This window comes from Uloborus diversus, chromosome 3, assembly GCF_026930045.1.
Source record: "Uloborus diversus isolate 005 chromosome 3, Udiv.v.3.1, whole genome shotgun sequence".
Classification (NCBI taxonomy): Eukaryota; Metazoa; Arthropoda; class Arachnida; order Araneae; family Uloboridae; genus Uloborus; species Uloborus diversus.
Window position 1 is genome coordinate 133,867,963 of NC_072733.1, and position 19,997 is coordinate 133,887,959.

The 19,997-nt window shown below is 33.4% G+C and overlaps 1 protein-coding gene across 3 annotated transcripts in view; it reads right to left on the reverse strand.

Annotated features, from left to right (window-relative positions):
• Positions 1 to 18,098, reverse strand: part of LOC129218588 (HBS1-like protein) — a 163,711-nt gene extending 145,613 nt beyond the window's left edge. For 2 of the 3 annotated variants that reach the window (XM_054852902.1, XM_054852903.1), the window contains exon 1: positions 17,985 to 18,098. In XM_054852902.1, coding sequence (XP_054708877.1) covers positions 17,985 to 18,027 — 43 coding nt within the window. In that variant the 5' untranslated portion in view covers positions 18,028 to 18,098. Of the gene's footprint in view, positions 1 to 17,861; positions 17,942 to 17,984 lie in introns of those variants that run through there. The other variant, XM_054852904.1, reaches the window with a different exon arrangement.
• Between the last annotated feature and the right edge of the window lie 1,899 nt (positions 18,099 to 19,997).

Genomic DNA, 19,997 nt, shown 5'->3' on the forward strand with positions numbered 1-19,997 from the left:
TTCATCTGAACATCTCTGCATACGTCTCCTAGCTGCATTGGCTTGCTTTTTAAGGAGTGTTAACCCCCCCCCCCCCGGAGATTGAGTAAAGGGTATGAAATGAATGCAGTTTATTGAGAAAAGCATCAAAATACAAGCAAAAATGCATAATTACATTACATTTTCAAAATCCAGGGGCCCTTCCTATTGCCTGGCTGGAATAAATAAAAGGAAAAAAGCTTTTCTGAATAACATGGAATGGAGGAAAGAGTTCCCTCCCTGTATCATTGCTCCGACTTCACACATAAGAGTTAAGCTCCATGTTAAAAGGTTTTAATTGTGGACCTTGTTCATTGGCTCATTTAGATATGGAGCTAAAACTTCAAACTGGAACTGAAACTAAGAAACGGAATCATACCTTTAACTTTTTGCCATTGTATCAGAATGCAAGATTTCGCTTTTCAAAATTTCATTTATAATACTTAAAATGTTAAATTATTTGTGGCATTGTTATTAAAGCTATATAAAGTTGAGATGCAACGGGAAGCGATTTTGCCGGATGCCGAATATTCTGTGTTTCTTCATTTGCCGGATTCGCATATATCCGGCTTTACCGTCGCTTAGAGTTACATTGCATGTTCACTTACTTTTATGTAGTAATGCTGTTTCAAAATAATAAATCAAATTTACTTCACAAATCATTTCCTTTTTAAAAATAATTTTTAAAACCTGTATATTTTAATGTCTAGTGAATTCGAGTACAGCTGCATATAAAATGAAACACTTAAATATTGTTTTTTATTTCTACAGATTTTTTCAATGGAGTCAAAATTTAATTAAAAAATATTTCTTTATGTGCCCTTAGTTTAAACTGATAAATCAGTGCTACCCTATATTTTGGGGCTTTTCTGTTTTGGAGATCATTTCCCCATAGGTGCTAATGTTAAGTGTTTTTTTTTTTTTCTAACTGTAATTGAACAAAAAATTGTTAAAATTAAAAAGTGAAATGTGGAAATAAGGTGTCCTCGCCAAGATCTAAAAAAAAAAGAAAGAAAGAAAGAAAAAAGAAAAAAAGATCAAATCGGACTACTTACTCGAAAGTGATTGGGGGGGGATAAAAGTTAAAGAAGTACTTATTCTTATATAATTCAGTATTTTCCAAAAAAAATAAATAAATAAAATCCAATAGATTGCTAATAATTAAAATGTAGGTTAAAAATACATAAATTATCAAAAAATAAGTAAGATGAGTGGATTTAAGGTAGCATGTAACCAAATAACTTCCATATTTCAAAATAACTGAAATATTTACAGGATGCTAGAGGATTGAAATCTCAACAACAGCATCTCATTTTGGGCAAGGCACATGCTCAATGTTAACCAAAATTTTTAAAAAGGGAGGGGGGGGAGTTATATAAATCCCTTATGCATTTACTTATAAACAGCCATCATGGATATTTAACCTAAGTGTGAGAGACTTTTTTTTGAAAGGTTTTGAAAAAAAATTTTAATCCATAAATAAAAGTTGAATTTCTGCAGGATGAAAATCGGTGAGATGCTTGTAAGCACACAGTGCCAAATTTACTCTTAGAACATTGAGAAATAGATGAGGCATTCTATTGAGCAGCTATTTATGCGCTGTAGTAGGAGTAAAGACGACAACTTGTGTATGGCCAGGGGGAAAAGATCAAATAATTTTGCAGCCGTGTACCACGTGACTACGACCTTTAGGAATTTGGTGTTTCCTTCCTATATGTCTCTCTAAGGGAGATTTCGACTCTTGAACATGACTTATTGTTGTTTGTAAAACTGCAATCTAAATTGCATTTTTAAAAACGCCGAAAGCCATGCATTAGAATATGAAGCAGAAGAAAATCATGAATATAAATTAAAAAATTAATCGCCAAAAAATTTTAAATATGAGAATGTATCACTTTGTAAAAAATATCAATGAATCCCAAAGTACACCAAAAGTACGCAGCAAATGCACTAAATTAGTTTTGATTGAAAATCAGTAACTGGAAGGGAAAAAAATTCTCAAATCTTGTGTTGCACTTAATTTTGTTGACAAAACATTTTTTCTCTAAACAATTACAAGCGTTGAAGATAGCATATTTGGGTAAGGGTACTCGAAAGTTGAACGACTTATACTGGAAATTGAGAATTAATTTAGATATAGAATAATTTCAAATAAATCAGAATTTTTATATTCACATTTTTCCATAACTCTTAGCAACATTTTGGGTGTAAGTCCCCCCAGAAGGGAGTCAACTGAGGAGGGGGGGGGGGATTTGATAAAATAATTGTTATTATTTGAAAAATAATAAAAATAATTTTACCAAAATCTTTTTTTCTTCTGTCCTATAAAACAATATTAACATTTTTTAAATTTCATCAACCACTTTTGCATGCAATAAATTCATGTACGCTGTGAATACACTTCTCTAAAATCAGCCAATCTCTAACTTGTGAAATCTATGGAAAATTGCATTTCGGATTTCTTTTCAAATTCCGAACACAAAGTATTAAAAATATGTCTGGAATTTCTAAAATGTTTTCGATTACTCAGCGATCAAATTAAAAAAAAAGACTTTGCTGAAAAGCAAAACCATAAACAAGGTTCAAACATCCAAATTTGTAGTGGGGGGGGGGGGGAATTGCAGTTTGCCTTTTGAAATTTTTTTCCCCCACATTCAATTAATTTATTTTGAATATTTTCTTTGTGTTTTGGCATTGTTTTTGCAATAGATAAAATCTTTATTCATTTCATTAATTTTCTTTTAAAAAAAAACTTTTACATGGAATATAGGCTAAAAAACATTTTGAAATAAATTTCTGTTTAAAACTTTTAACATCATTTTTACAAATTTAATATTTTATTCATTTCCAGTAGGCATGAAATAGTAAATGAATTAGTAAAACAAATCTCTTGCACTATAAAAAGAGAAATAGAATAAAGAAATTTCCATTCATTGTAAAGAACTCTACTTTGCTGCTATTTACTCTTTTTTTGAAAACGGGTGTGCAATATTAACTCTATTTCTCAATGAGAGCAACTTTTAGAACCATTTTTAAATTGGTTACTCAACAACTTACTGTAGAAATTGAAAAAAAAACACTTATCCATGAATCAGTAAACTATGTGCTTGCGGGTGACAGAAAAAAATGTGCCGAAACATTTCAGGCAGAAGGGAAAAAATTTAAATCGACGACTGTTGAAATCCCTACAAGAATCAGTGCAGCTCTGGCAAAAAGGATTCTGTGGAAGGACACAGTCAGTCACGTGGTCTCCCCTCCGTTTCGTTGTGAAGATTCTTGCATCAACAACTACGCCTACTTGCCATATCTATGTCTCAATGATCTAAGGATTTACTGGAGGGTGGGCGACCACCCCTCCGTAACAGTCATTTTCTGAAAATAATAATATGAAATTGAAGAAATTACTAGCAATTGCTACTGTTTTAATCAAGTACTGTTTTAATCATTTGCTTCAAATTAGTTTTAGACAGTAGCAGGGTTCATTGATTTAAATCAAGTTATTTAAAAAAAATCATTGATTTAAATCAAATGATTTTTTAAGAAAATCATTACCGTATGCATACAAGAAAAAACGCAAAAAAATGCCAGTGCGGAGCATATAACGGGTGCGGCGGATACAGTCTTTTTTTTTCCAAGTTAAAAAATCCCAAGTTTTAAAAAAAAGTTGAAAATGCTGCCAATAGATGGCACCAAATCGCCCTGCTTCCGGCAGTTAGCTTATCATTATCAATTAACATAGAAAAAGTACGTCAGTCACGTCAAAAAACGTCATTGTTTCAATATTTTTTATAACATAGAACAACGTTTTTCGATGTTCGCATTTTTTTTATTTTGCTCCCGATTTCTGTATAAATAACAATGTTACTATATAAACAATTTTAATAATGATTAATTTATTTCAAATGTCGAAATAAGCAGTAAAAATTCCTTTTAAATCAAGTCGGCAAAAAAATATACTTCCGACATAGTTCTATATGATTCAAAAACCTTATCCGTTATTGTTCGATATTCGAACGTCGACCTGTCGTTTCTACGTCGATCAATATTTTTGTGCTACTTCGGCCAGAGAGTTGGACATTGGCGAGGCATTGAGGAGAACGTCCGCGTCTCTCGCTCTGAATAACCAACGAATGTTTCTTCCCAAGTTAAGAAAATTATATTACAGTAAAGTATACATAGTTTTGTTAATTAAAAATATTTCTTTCATTTGCATTTCATTCTAGCTTTCTTTACTACTAATTGTGCTTTTACGTTGTTTAATGTTGGGTTCGGCACTTATGGCGGGTGCGCTTATACCGGGTGTGAGGCGCATACATTAAAAATTATTTTTCCTTGAGAAACTATTTCGATGCTGTACTTACATCGGGTGCAGCGCTTACTCCCGAAAATCCGGTATTTAAAATCAGTTGATTTTATTTTTATAAATTCATTTTGAATTTTTTGAATGTATTGCTCTAAATTTAACTACACTGCATAATACTATCTTAACTTTAACAGGCAAAACTATGCAGGTCCCTCTTTCTGTGGGTGTAACAGATTTTCACTCTTGCATTATTGCTTTTACTCCAAAATTATAGTTCAGAACAAAATAAAAATTTGCAGTTTTTCTTATACACCATGACTAATATAGTTAAGAAAAGTAATTGTTCAACATATTATTTTACACTAAAAATGTACATGATGATGGAAATCTTGTCTTTTGGCAAAGCATAAAACAAAATCACGTCATATCTAAGCATTATAACACATTTATAAATTTTTAAAAATGTATTGAATTGTTAGAGAACTTATCTCAATTTTAAAAGTAAGCTGAATGGATTCATTTATTGTACGAAATATATTACATTTATAAATGTAAAGTAATTAATGTCTACAAGTTTTAGAAAATTAAAAAAAAAAATTTAAATAAAAAAAATCTGACTTTAAGTTTTAAACTTTTTTTTTTAATTTTAAATCACAAACCCAGGACAATAGTGTAGTCAAGGATGAACAGCGTTACTCATTTCTTAGCTTGCGCCGTCCCCTCCCTCGGTTTTTTTTAATTTTAATAACACTGCAGCAAAAAAAAAACCTTCAAAATGCTTCTGACATAATTCTTGCTGATTGTTATGTAAAATGATTCCCAGAATCAAAATACAAGTACATTTTCCCCCTATATGTTGGAAATGGTGACCATTTTTTTTTTCAGTTTTCAACAGTTTTACAGCCATTATTTTTATTTTAAGGAAAAGGGAGCGTTATATTAGCCATTAACACTCTTCTAAGAGGCTAGAGAGATGCAAAGTTCAAAAGCATGAACATTTGGAGCAAGTTGGGAGATTCCAGGGGCTTGGTTTCCCCCTTAAATGTTTAAAAAATCCTGATCTTTTTTTTCTACAGGCTAGTTTCATAATGTTTTCACTTATTTTTGTCATAAAACAAGAGTATGAGCCCCTTGTGAAAAAATTTTCACATTGTAAAACAAATGTAAAGAAACTATTTCGAAGCTTCGTGTTTTGTATCGCTAAAACCACGCTCACTTATAAGTAAAATCTTTAGATTTTCAGAGCTCTAAGGGAGAAAATTGAATCCCTGAACCCTCCGCCCCCCCCCTAAGTGACACGTCTGGGGGGTAGCTCTTTTACGGTTTTCAACTACCACTCCATTAGACTATAAATCCATTACTGCTTGTAAGAAAGTAATTTCGGGCAAAGCATGTGTTAAATTTATTAAAGATTGCTTTTTATTGTACATTAATAGTTCATTCCTTAGATTATTCTATTACTAAATGGTTTAAAAATAAAGTGAACATAAAAAACAGTGCACAACTGAACTTTTGACAATTCTGCACTGGATGAAACTTTTTGGAGAATTTTGTGCTCCTGAAATTTGGTCATAAAAAATAAAATAAATGACCGCCGATTGTGCACTTTCTATGATCAGAGATTAGGATCTGAATGAAACTTTTTTTCCCAGTTTGTACCATGAAAAGTGACCCCTGATTGCAAACAAAAGATAGCTCACTGCTGGATGAAAATTTTGCAGCGTTTCTTTTCCAGATTTTTATTGCAGGTGGGCGTAATTAGGCCAAAATTAAGGATACTTCTGGAGCAGGATGGTGAAAAGATCCAAATTTGGCACAGCTATCCCACTCGAGTCTGCAAGCACTATCTAAGTTCCGCAATTTGAAAACATGAAAAGAACAAACCCAGAACTGCTGTCATCATAACATGATTATTATTTTTTTTAATGAGAAGTTTGTGCATGTTTTCAATAAATCAATTTCTAATTATTTAGATGAAAACTTCTAACAACTGCCTATAGCTAGGAAACAATTTGTAACATAGAATAAAACAATGCGTCGAAGGTTGGACAACACTGAGGAAAAGAAAAACCTTAGCACACAGGGAAATATTGATTTATCAAAGTTGCACGAAAAGAAAAAAATCCAACCTTTTAGAGTCCTTACGAAGTACCAAAAACAAAAATAGAGCTCATCCTTATAAATTTGATTAGTTCTAGAAAAACAAGAGCTCAAAAATCAAAAAAGTGATGAAAAGTTTTGAATATTATGCAAACAACATAAGTATATGATGTGCTATTTTAAATTGAATATTGTGAAATGTTCAAACCAATAACTTACAACTTACATAATTTTAATTTATCTGTATTAGTAGTAATCATTCTTTTGGTACTATATCTTAATCCAGAAACGAACTACATGTGTTTCTTTGCAAGTTTCAAAACATTAAGGGGGCGCTGGACAGAGATCGAATTTGAAAGTTGCTCGCCGCTTCACTAGAGCTCGTTTTTTAGCATGGCGAGAAGGCATGTGCTAAACTCACATGATTGACAGACGAGCATCCAATCAGAGAAGGAATTGTCACTGTATCTAGGACCCCACACATGTTATTTATTAGCTGACATCCGAATAATGGACAACCTTCAGGCGTCGAGGTTTCCCCTTGTTGCTTGACTTGTTTACTATTTTACTACACACACGGTCACCCCACAGGGTCTTAGGAAGACCCCCTGCTTTGCTATGAGACAGGACACTTTCAGAATCGGTACGTTGAGATTAGAAAGACAGAACTTCCGCTGCCGCTAGAAATTTCGATTTGAAATAAAAAGAAATTTAAGTTTTGTTATGAGTTTTTCTTTACTGTTTTCTACCATTTTTGAACGATGGGAAAAAGCATTTTAAATGCAAGATTTTTTGCTAAAAGACATTTTAAGAGAGATAGCAGATTTTGTTGAAATTGGAAAAACGTATTAAAACAACATACACATATATTATTTTAAAGTAACACACGCATGTATAAAACATTTTTATTTTCTTTATTCTTACATTCTACGCAATCTAGAGCTCCGTACGGTATTAAACTATTGTAGGTTGGAAAAGGGTAACATTTTGGAAGGGGGCTTAGCTTCAACGTCCCATCTCAATCCCCATTTTCTTTCAGTTTCCGACATTTTCATGGCCATAATTTTTATTTGGACAGGAAGGGAGTATTATAATAATCATTAACATTCCTATGAGTGTTTAGAGAGGTGCAACGTTCAAAAGCATACGTATTTGGAGCAAGGTGAGAGTCTCGTATAGGCATTCCCTCCAAAATATTCAAGCGATCATGAAAAATGTCTCTTTTTTAGGGGTTTGTTTTACAATTCTTTCACTTTTTAATTCTTCGGTGTAAAACTCGAGTATCGGATTCACTCTTATGAGCCCCATGTTCAAAAAATATGTTTTAAACAAATCTTGAAAATATCGCACAGTGCATACGAGTCATATCGCAGATCATTCGTTAAGAAACTTCCCTCATTCTTTATTATTCAAGTTACATTCACAAATAATTAAGATTAAAAACGAAACTAAGTTTTTTTTTGCAATATAACATTGCTGCTATTCCATAGCTCATGGATCGCCCTCACTGTCACTCATGGACCGCCTCCTAACACTTCTTGATATAGTGATAAAAGATGGGAGCGGTGCATCCCTTTATTGAAGATCTGTGGTGCTGTTCGCATGCAACATGTAGTGTTTTCATCTCATGCTCTATTTAAAACATTTTTTACAACGAAAAACATTTTTTGGACATGGGGCTTATAGGAGTCCAAAACCCTGATTTTACCATGAAAAATGAAAAAATCATAAAACAAACCCTAGGATAAAAAAAATGGCATTTTCGATATATTTTTTGATATACATTAAGGGAGCACCATTCTTTCTGATTCTTATGTAAAACAACCCTCTCTCTGATCCAAATATAACCACTGTTTTCTCCCATGATCCACCACTTTTTTATTTATTTATTTATTTGGCTGCACAGTGTAATTCGTTATTTTCTATTTTTTGCTACAGTTCGTGCAAATGAGCAGCATTGGCAGCAATGGATCATATCTTCCACCCAAAACCTGGTAACAGGAATACTAATAAGCCGAACCACGTTCTTATCTCTTCTGTCCTACCTAGGGATTACAATACTGAACCAGAAATGCAATATCGGTATTCAGTATTTTTTTAACGTGACACCGTAATACTGGTATTAAAAATTTCCCAAAAAAAACATTCAAAAACATAATGTTTCATTGCGGTATTTTGTGCAAAAAGTGCATTTTTTAATTACTGTGAACAAACAAAAAATGAAGGAACAAATATCATAATAAAAAATCAATAGTAGCCTCAAACAAAATACATATATTTCATTGTCACTAAGACTGGAACTCATTTTAGTGAATAAATTTCCTGCAGTTGAGAATATTTTTTCTGATTTCACGTAGGTCGATGGTACTGTTAATAATGCACGATATTCCTGTAGTTGCCTAAAGTCCTTCATCTTCAAATAATTTGGTCTTAAACTTGAAAAAAAAAATTTTTGTGAGTCTGGGTTTTTCTTTTGTATTGTGTGTAGTTTTTTTTTTTTAATTTTTTTTTTATTGTTATTATTTATAGAAGAACAGTTACTAATATACAATTCTTTCCCAGTATTAACATCGTACTCAACAATTTCCTCTTGATCAGAATAGGTTTGTGTTTCCATTTTATTAACCCTTTGGTCTGAAATTTACGAAGAATTGGATCTTGTTAGTTTCTTTTTATTTTTCGTTTTCTTTTCCAAATTCTTTACAATTATGTACATTTCTAAAATATGTTCCAACTGATTATGCCTTATCTCTTTACAAATATTCAAAGTATTATAAATATTATCTCGCTTTGTACAAAGCTAAATAGCGAGACAAAACAGCTAACAGCATGCTAATACCGGTGACAACAAATTACTGTTTGTTATACTAACAAGAAAAAGGTTTTTTCAAAATTCACGACAGTTAAGATAATTATTTTAAAAAAATAAATCATAAAGCATTGAAGATAAATCGTTCATAGCACAAACACATTTGTAACTACACAAAAAATTAGTTTTTACTTGTGGGCAAGTCAAGGAAATGAGAAAATAAAAACGTGGTTCACTAAACTCATGAAAGTGCGATTAATTACACCATCTGGCGATAAAAATATCTTTTCGTAATCCTTCCTCTACTTTTATTCATTCATATTCTATAACTTCGTGCTTTTGAAGCCAAATGTTTGCTTCATTAGATGGATTTCGGAACTGTCTCATTGAAAAAGAAATTTATATTTGAAATAACAGAAGATATCTAATTAGTTCAATTGAAAACTCTTTAATCAAAAACAATTCAATTTTTTAAACAAATATCGAAAATACCGGTGTTCTACCCCATCAAATACCGGTATTACGATATTGCAAAATGGTTCCAAATACAGGTATTCGGTATTGGTATACCGGTATTGCAATCACTAGTCATACCCATCGCCACACTGTTACCTGGTGGCAAAAAACTGCTAGTTGATAGCACTTTATCATCAGTTAGACCAGGGGTCTCCAACCTTTTTCACTCGCGGGCCACATTGTAAATGTTTGGAGGCTAGGCGGGCCATTCCCACATTATTTTCGCTCAGATGGTCTATTTAGCACTAGACTCCCCCCCCCCCCCTTCACCCATACATCGCGAACTTTCATTTTTTTTGAATGAAGCGCCAGTGGTGTCCGCGGGTCGGATCTGGGCCGCGGGCCGAAGGTTGGAGAGCCCTGAGTTAGACTATCTGATAAGGATGAACTCACGATTGAGCTGATATGTGTTATGTTGCATCAAAAATAAGGAGAAAGCCGATATTCGATTATAAAAAATATTTTTGATCAAATGAATCAATAAATAAGAGGTTGAAAATAAATGAAAAGATGCGGAATAAAGAATAATTAAATAAATTTATTAATGCACGAGGACAAATAAAGGAGTGAATGAACAAGACAATAAGTGAATGAATAAACAAAGAAATGAACTCGTAAGAGATTTAATAAATGATTGAATATTTTAATGATTAACTGTTTCACGTTGCCCTATCCAATTTGCCCAGCATGTAATTAAATATATGTAGAAATTATTAAAAATACAAGTAAGCTTAATATTAACTAAATAAATTATACATAATATTAACTGTAATGAATATTTGAAGGTCTAAATGATTCAAATGTTAATTACAAGAACTTTACCCTTTGATAATACCAAAAATAATTTTCGACTGGCAATAAAATATTGCAACAAGAGTATCACTTTTTGAAAATTGTTTGTATTATCATATTCTGTGATTTTCAGATGTAATTTTTTCTTGACTGGACTTTCGTGCAAGAACAAATATATATCTTAGTTCTAATCTACAAGTTTTCAATCATTTTCCAAAGTTCAAAATGTAAAAACCTCCCTAAAACACCGAAAATATGCTCAAAGTCCGAATTTTAGCTCAAGATCCTACCATTGTCCACGAGAATACATCTGTGCAATAGCGGTAAACTGCTTATTTTACATGTATAAATTTATATGTATATGTTTTGAGAATAAATCGTCTGCGTTCGAATAAAGACCTTTACATTTAGAATAGCCGAATGCTTTTGATGTTTTTAAGAAAATTGAATGTATAAAAGTAACATTTGAGCAAATGTGTAGACGCAAAATTAGTATGTTTGTCTGTTCCCTCGGAATAATCGTAATATTTGAATTGTAACAGATACGTTCACTCTCTTACGTAAGTATTTTTGTTGGAATTGTAACTTAAAATGTAAAAACACATGTTAAAATTTTAATGCTCAGATGGACCCTTTTAGCCTCAGTTTTGTTCCAAACAACATCATTTATAGGATACAATACAGCTGAATTTAAGGTAGGGCTGAAAGGATTAATGAAATTATGTGATTTTACTTCACTCTATTTAATTTAAAAAACAAATATTTACAAATATATGTCCATTAGCTTTCACTTTAGAAGTATGAAAAATAGTAAAGGCATGTTATTTTAACTTTATTATAAAGTTTTATTGAATTTATATTAAATTTTTTTTTTTTGTTGGTCTTACACGCAGAACCAAATTTAAAAAAAATTTAATTTACATAATTTGTTTAAATACTTAATTTATGTAACAGAGGACAAAAAGAGTGAACACAGAGCCGGCCTTAGCACATGCGGGGCCCAATTAGAGAAAGCTGGCGGGGCCCCTTACAGACTGATCGTACAAATTCGAGAAGTGCTGACCGATTTTTTTTTTAAATTCAGGCAAGGATTCGAAAATTCCGCAATTATCCGTCTTCTTTCAAATTTCTATATCACGTTCGATTTTTATTTTTTTATTTCTTAAGAAACGAGTGAATGAATGGCCACAAAAATAAGTGTACATTTTAAAAACGTAAGAAAAGTAGCTCTAAGAATCTTTATGCACAATCACATACGGTTGGTTGGTGCACGAGAAAATTGGTGTGTCAAAAGAAGTGTGGGACTGAGGGAATAACTTCCCAGATGCTGATTTTTTCTTCCTTTTTTTTTTGTAAAATTGGACGATATTATGGGAATTTAACATGACTGATTAAATAACCTCCAAAAAATGTGGAATATTGTCTCCAAAACCGGGACGGATGGTCGCCGTAGACTTCTCTCTTCCAATTCTTAGTTTGCTTATTGTGAAATAACTTGGTAAAAGACCATTCAGTTGGAGTTTTTAATTTTTATTTTCATGGAATAAATCAACCCACCCAGTAAAAAATCATTTTTCTATCGATCATTATTGTGCAACTTTGAGAAGTGAGAACCCCTTCACCGTTGGAAGAAGCGGGTAGCGCAATTTATAACTTAGGACAGAAAAGGAAAATGCACCAAAATGTATCGGTCCTAAAAAAAGTAATTTTTGACCACAAGCAAAAGACCAGACGTCTTTGGGGTGTCAGAAGTGGAACTGAATTGCAGGGAACGTAGGAGCTCTCCTTGGAAATTTTTCGAAATTGAAGTTTAAAAAGGCAGTTTTGGTACGGAGATGAGTTTTGAGGGGAGGAGGGAGAGAAGAGGGACGTTAGAGGTCAGATAAAACACCCACAGTCCCTGGAAGAGTCTTCAAAGCCGACGTCTAAAATCGCCACTTTGGACAATTTTATGTAAACTAAAGGGAAAGGGAGAGAGGCGGAGGTTCCCCGCCTACCAAATTTTATTTTAAAATTTAAGATAAGTTTAGATTAATTTTGGTAACGATAGGGAATTGGGGGCTCCTCTCAGAAATTTTTGTCCTCATTAGATGATGTTTGATGAAAATGGAGAAGAAAGGAATTTAGTGATCTCCTACGGAAAACTTTCAAAATAGAGGGTTTTATAGCGCAAAAAAACTGAGTTTTATACCCTGTTTGGTAACGATAGGGGAAACGGGAGGAGTTTCCTCCCGGAATTTTTTTCGATACTGAAATGAATTTTATGCTATCCATTTGAAGGAAGGGTTCGAGTGTTTTCTTGTGGTAGTATTTTCTAAAAGGGAAATTTTAAGCTATTGTGCTGAAGCTAAAGAAAGGGGTCATTAGATAGTAAAAATGTTTCAGAGACCTTCCTCATGAACTATTTCGAAATTTGAATCTTAAAAACACTATTTTAGGCTACCTTTAGAGACGATAGAAGAGAAGAAGGAAATTTATAAATCTCTTCCTTCCTTGGAAATCCTTTAAAATTGAAAACTGAATGATGTAATTTTAGTCAGTTTTTTGTGATAACGTTGAGGTAAGGGTGAGCGTTTGAGTAGCCTTCACCTGAACTTTTTGAAATAAAGGTCTTAAACATGCATCTTCAGTCACGTTAAGAGAGATGTCAGGGTTTGGTTGGTTCCAAGTAATTTTTTGACCTTGAAGATTTAAAAACCAAATTCCATTCTATATGAACAAACGTTAGAAGAAGAATGGTAATTTGCTTTCTTTAGAATTGTTATGGAGATGTTTTCCGCATACTAAATACGCAGCATTTGAAGTTTATCATTTATTTATTTATTTTTCAGAATTGCACTTACGTTGATGTTAATTGTGTAGTAAAAAAATTGGCATTGCTGCTAAGTTTTAAGATTTTTTTTATCAATACTAATAAAGAAAGTAAAAAAATAATAAAAGTAAATATATAAATGAAATTTAAAAGATAGCTCTGGAAATTCCTGAAATTTCGGAGTTTCATGTAAATTTCCACATTGCCCATGTAATACGAGTAGATCCTGGGATAGGGGTCCTTGACCCTTACGTTATTGCGGACTGCTAATAATCATTAAAAATTTGTACTTTGGTTCCCCACTACCTAGTTCCTTTCTCTTGATCGGAAGTTATAGGATACAGCAGGTATCGCCTTAGATATGGATTTAAAAAATTTTAGCTGGCTACATGTTTTATTTTTTTCTTCAGGAAATTTATTTGAGACTAGTAGTTTTGGACTTAATAGGGATGCTAAAAGCCTCAGGAAATTCCCCCTATACTACCTCAATTGCACTGAAAGTAGCTCTATACCCGCCAGATTAAATATCAGTTAAGCATATTATGATTAATATCAGTTAAGTTCATTTGAACCTTATTGAGCAATCACGATTGCTTATTGTTCTCATTTGACCGTTTTTGGTGTCCGTGCCTTTTTCAACTTGAACCAGACGCTTCTGCAGCGCCACCGCCCACCGTCCTCTGCTGGCGGCGCGGCGCGGCAGCTCCGGTTTTAAGCTATCTGCTTTTCCTGATCGGAGGCGTCCATGTCCTACACACACGCACATTCACACACACATACACACACACGATTTCACACAGGTCTACGCACACACACAACTATGCACACGTAACCGCCCAGGAGGAGAGGCAGGATTGGGGGGGACAGGAGCCGTTTCTAGAAACAATAACTCCAATGAGTAGGGTCCTGTCGCAGTTCGTGATTGCGAAAAACATAATTTGAATTCAAAATTTCAGAATTCAAATTAATTTTTTTTTATTTCCTTTATTTTCTTTTGTGAGGAAAAAAAATATTTTTTTAGAGCGGGGCCCCATTGGGATCTTTTGCTCTAATCGGCTTAAGGCCGGCTCTGAGTGAACATACCTGGTACAATTCGAATATTACGATGAATCCAAGGAAACAGACAAACATACTAATTTTGCGTCTACACATTTGCTCAACTGTTACTTTAATACATTCAATTTTCTTAAAAACATCAAAAGCATTCGGAAATTCTAAATGTAAAGATCTTTATTCGAACGCAGACGATTTATTCTCAAAATGTATACATATAAATGTATACATGTAAAATAAGCTGTTTGCCGCTATCGCACAGATGTATACTCGTGGACAATGGTAGGATCTCGAGCTAAAATTCGGACTTTGAGCATATTTTCGGTGTTTTAGGGAGGTTTTTACCTTTTGAACTTTAGAAAATGATTGAAAACTTGTAGATTAGAACTAAGATATATATTTGTTCATGCACGGGAGATGTGTGAAGACCGTTAAAACCCATTTTTTCAACGGAAAAAACCTGAAAAATCATGTTTTTAATGAGTTATACGGTGGAAAAAAGCATTTCTAAACACCCAGCAGCGATCAAAAGTTGTGTTTTATCATCCAATTCTTCGATTTATACTAAGCATTGAGCCACGTATCAGGGAAAAAATATGATCACACTTTTTAGTTTTCAAAATCGCGACTTGAATCCATTCTGAGCTCTGCGGTACTTAGGGGGTTAAAAAATTCAAAATTGTAGCACCACTACGAAATAGTCAAAGAATTTTGCCGCATTTTGAGCCATAATAGAAGATTCTAGCTCAAAACCCGCGAGTTCGGTGGATTTTTGCCCACTATGCCACATTGTGCGACGTACTTATGTTTTTTTTTTTTTTTTTTTGGAGGGGCCCATATAACAAAGATTAGCTCTCCTCCCACTTTTTTTTTTTTTTCGAAGTGGGGCAAGGATTTCATACTGTCCCCCAGTGGCACAACCAAAAAATAGTTTTAGGTGAAACACAATTTCAGGTAATCTTTGAAGATAGAGATGTTCCTCCGAAATTTTTAAAAATTGAAAATATTAATACATGTTTCATGCATAATTATAATTTAAATATTATTACATATTTCATAAAATTTTGATTCCACGAAAATTTAGGCAAATAATCTCGCAAAATTTAGTGAATTTTGTACTATTTTATTTTAGTTAATGTAACGGTTTATTTGCACAATTTTTTTAATGCTTTTTTTTAAAGTTCATTGTAATCACTTTCAATGGGCATATAATTATGACATCTGTTTTATTTTTGTTTCATATTACACCTCTGATACATTTTTTCGAAAGGAAGTTTTTCTTTTGCATTAAAATATAGTTATCTCTGATATATTTTTTTATTGATCCTCAATAAACTTCACGATTATATATACCCTCATGTATATTTTACACTTCTGATATATTTTTTCGAAAGGAAGTTTTTCTTTTGCATTAAAATATAGTTGATATTGATAATACGGCAATTACATAAAATAATGCAAAACTGTTACATAGTGTAATATTTTCTCTAAAAATGTTTAAGATTTATTTGAATTACTTGGGGGCTCGGCTCGTCCCATGCATGGGTATGAAATATTTCCAAATCTGTAAGCAAGGAAAAAGTTCCTAGCGGAGCTCTACTCGAAGTTTAGACCCAAAAGGAAATAAATGCTCTCGCTCATTCAACCCTTAATTGCTGTCACCCCCCTCCCCAAACACATGTTTTTTATTACCATGAAGACTGCCTGAAGACAAGCTCGCCGACTCTCCCAACCCATCTGGGGGTAAGAAACTGCCCCCTCTATCCTCTCTCATTGTCACCGGCGGTAGGCATGGCTAAAGCGAAAATTCGTCGATTTCTGCAAAATTTCCCAGTTTTTCCCTCCCAATTACTCTTATCCTAATTTAAGCAAGATTAAATAAAAGGTATCCCTGAAAAGCCCAAACTTTCAAGAATAACGCGTAGTTTTTCAATTTCAGCAAATGTTTGATCTTGAGTATTTATGAAGTGTTTAAACAGAAAGCACCTCTTACTTTGTCAACTCATAAATTTAACCGCCATTTACTATTAAATTTTAACAGAAAATGAGAAATTAAAAAACACGCGTCATTTGTACTGCTGTGAAGAATCTTATACAGAAAAAATTATTTCAAAATATTTAAATGCGAATTAGCAATAGGGAGGAAACTTCCTCGTAGACTTAACATTGACTTCGTACATTCGGAGGCTCTCTCCAGCGGCCCCTTAAGATGTTTGAAGTTTCTGAACGAAACACAAGGACAAAACTTTTAAACTTTACTGGTCCCATGGATCACTAAAATTTATATTCTATTGGTCCAACAAATGTTTTTGTGTACCCAGACCATTGGATTTCCATTCATTTTAAGACCTGCAAGTAATCAAACCAGTTTGTTGTCAGTTCAAAAAAAAAAATAATAATAATAATAAGCAGTCGACAACAACTTTTTTTAAAGTCTGGAGTTAAAAGTCACCATGTGTTTAGCGACTCAAATTCCTTTATGCCAAAATCAGTTTGACTACACCTGAGCTTCACTGGTTAGAGAACGCTTAGTCTGTCGCTGGGTCTCCCAAACTGATTTTAAAAATAGTATTTCTCGATGTGTTGCTGTTTCTACAGAGTTCAGAAAAATTTATGGAGACTTGAAAACAGCTCGTCATTTAGGGGTGCCCACAATGAGGGAAGGATGGAGTGATTCAGACTGCTCCATGGGAGTTTTTAGGGGGTTGCTTTTGAAGGTCTTAGCCTCTTTTGGGGGGGGATCTTGTTCTGGCGTGCTCCATACCTAGTATTTGAGGAGGTATACGATCGCTCTTGGGGAATGGGTACACTGGTGTTATTCACAGCTATTAGACTCAGTTCCCGAAAAGAGGCCATGTCATCCTAGTCGGTAACTAGGGGCCTGGGTCCTAGGTGGGCTCGGCTACACAGACGTAAAAGAAAAGAAAGAAAGAAAAAGGAAAGAAAAAGAAGATAGAAAAGGGGGAAACTCTCAATAAACGTAAACGTAAAGAAAAAGTATAATTTATTATTTTCTTATTTACTGTTGCAGTATTTAAAATCGAGTTAATTGTTTTCTAGTACTGAATAGTTTTTGAATTTTTTTATTCCTTTCGTTTTTTTCATTTTCTTTCTTCCCCTCCCCCCCCCCCGTGACATAACCGACTAGGGGCCCACCTTGGCTCTCTGCAGCCCTGATTAGACTCAACAGTTAAAAATTTTTAGCACAACAAAAGATTAAACAAATCATTTAACAGATGCACAAAGGAAATGAAGTATGTCATATACATTGCTTGAATAATTCGGGAAGTTCATATATTTGAAACGCAGTAAGGATTAACAAGACAGAATCTGGCGTAGGCAGAAGCAGTTAAGAGGCAAAAAACATACGGAATATATATCAAGCAAAAATCCATGCTGAGCATAACAAATTAAAACGGATAAAATATGATAATTGAAGATTACAAATTTTCGCTTACGTAAAACCGTGAGATATATCCGTTTATCGACTTCACCCATTAAAACAAAATCGCCAAAACAACATTCAACTGAAACCAAAAGCAAGAAAAGGACACAAGGCTATTTCATCAAAATAAACAAACCTTCATCCACGTCGAGCGCTCTAATATTCCGATGCCGCGACATGATCGCCACTACATCCGTCTCCGTTGCAAGCTCGAAGACGAATAGACGAATATGATTGTATTACATTGGAGTTCTTTTCGGGTTTTCTCTCACTGCTTTCTGACAACAAAATTCGAAATACACAGACGGCAGTGCAGTCGCTTGAAACAGATTTAAGATGTAGCCTACGAGGATCTGCTGTTGCTCAGGCGCGTTTTATTTTCCCTTCCGGTATGCGTTTCGAACGTCGAACTTATTCAGGGGCGTAGCTAGACCCGACTTTCTGGGGGGTGTATATATATATATATATATATATATACATTTTTTTAGTATTAAAGAAATGAGAGGGAGGTGTATCTTACATACTTTGGAAAGGGGTGACCCTATTCCGATACTTGTGTCAAACAAAACAAAAGCAAGGAATTTTTTATTTTTTTAATGTTGTGGAAAATTCAACTTTTTTTTCTTTTTCCTTTAATTTAAAGTGAAATTTTCTAGCATTCTCTTGTCAAAACCAGTCTTTCCAAATCAAGGGGAAGTCAAATATCTGATGAGCGTGTTCCGTTCATTTCAGTGTGACTGCTTAATTTAGAGGCTAACACACATCTACAAAAGCTGGCATCCCTGAAAGCTAATAGATACTTCCATTTCTGCCTGTAAATTGGATGTTTGACTTTCAATCTCATCGGTGGTCAGACTATAAAGACTATTTTTACTAACTTGGTTTGCACTAAAAGTATGAAATAAAATAAAAAAAGACTTCTTGAATTATAACCCACAAAAAATAAAATTGCTTTTCATATCGTTATATTTATATGTTGCTTTTTATGTATTTACATTTATGCTAAATCTAAAGCAGTTAATAAAATTTGAGTAAAAAAAGTTATTGAAGAAATATAGGCGGTAGAAAGTTATTCGCTCAAATGCATACCATCTGTTCTCCTCTCAAGTCTTTATTTTTAATTTTATTAGCCGCTTTAGAATTTACATAAATATCTATTTGAGAGTGCAACAGCAATTTTCGGGTATTATAAACAGAAGTCTTTTTTTTTTTTTTTTTCTTCTACTTTTTAATCCGAACCAAGCTAATAGAAATAATCTAGATTCATCTCGTTTTTAAACATTTTATTCATGTAATGCTATGCAGTTTTTCTTTTGAATTAAAATAAAATTACCTTCAGAGGGGGTTCGATGGGACTGATGTTGCTTTGCAGACTGTACTTCGTTTTCTTCAGACGACGTTAACTTTCTCTTTATAGAGCAATCCTTTTCGTCATTTTAATTTTTTTTTTTTTTTTTTTTGGTTGAAAAAAGCTTGTTATCGGTCTTGCTCGCTTCATTATGCAACAACTTTCACTTAGAATGTACTATTTTAAACAGACTGTACGTTTCCAAAAGAATATGCAGTAAATACTGGATGAAAAATCAATGTGATTGCAAAGGATACTCTGGTTAGCAAAGGTCGTTCTGACTATGACCTATGACACACACGAGACCAGACCAACTAAAACCTCTATCGTCTCGAATTCCGGTTAAGCTATCATTTTCGGATTCAAAGCAAAATGATCTTTAAAGCAGCAAACAAAAGCATTTTCTTCAACTCAGAAACAGAGGAATTGTCTTCAAGAGCTGAGGAGGCAGTGGAAAAAAGGGAGAAATGCGTTCCACGAATAGGCTTTCCAGGAAGATTAACCAAAGGACAGTCGTTTCGCGCACTTTCTTGGAAGAAGAGTAAAGGGGTGAAATTCACAGGTTTGAAATGTTAAGATGAACATTTCAATTTCATGTTTAAAGATCATTCAAGTTAAAAACCATTTCGCTCTGTTATCCGGATTAGTACTGTTCTTTGGTAGCTCTCTTTCTTAAAATTGTGATTCCTTAGAAAACCGAAATGATAGGAGTGAAAAGAAAGTATAAGTTTTTTTCAAGTGATGAAAAAAGGAAAATTGTAGAATACTGACCAAGTTAGATTTGCTGCAATTGCTAACCTC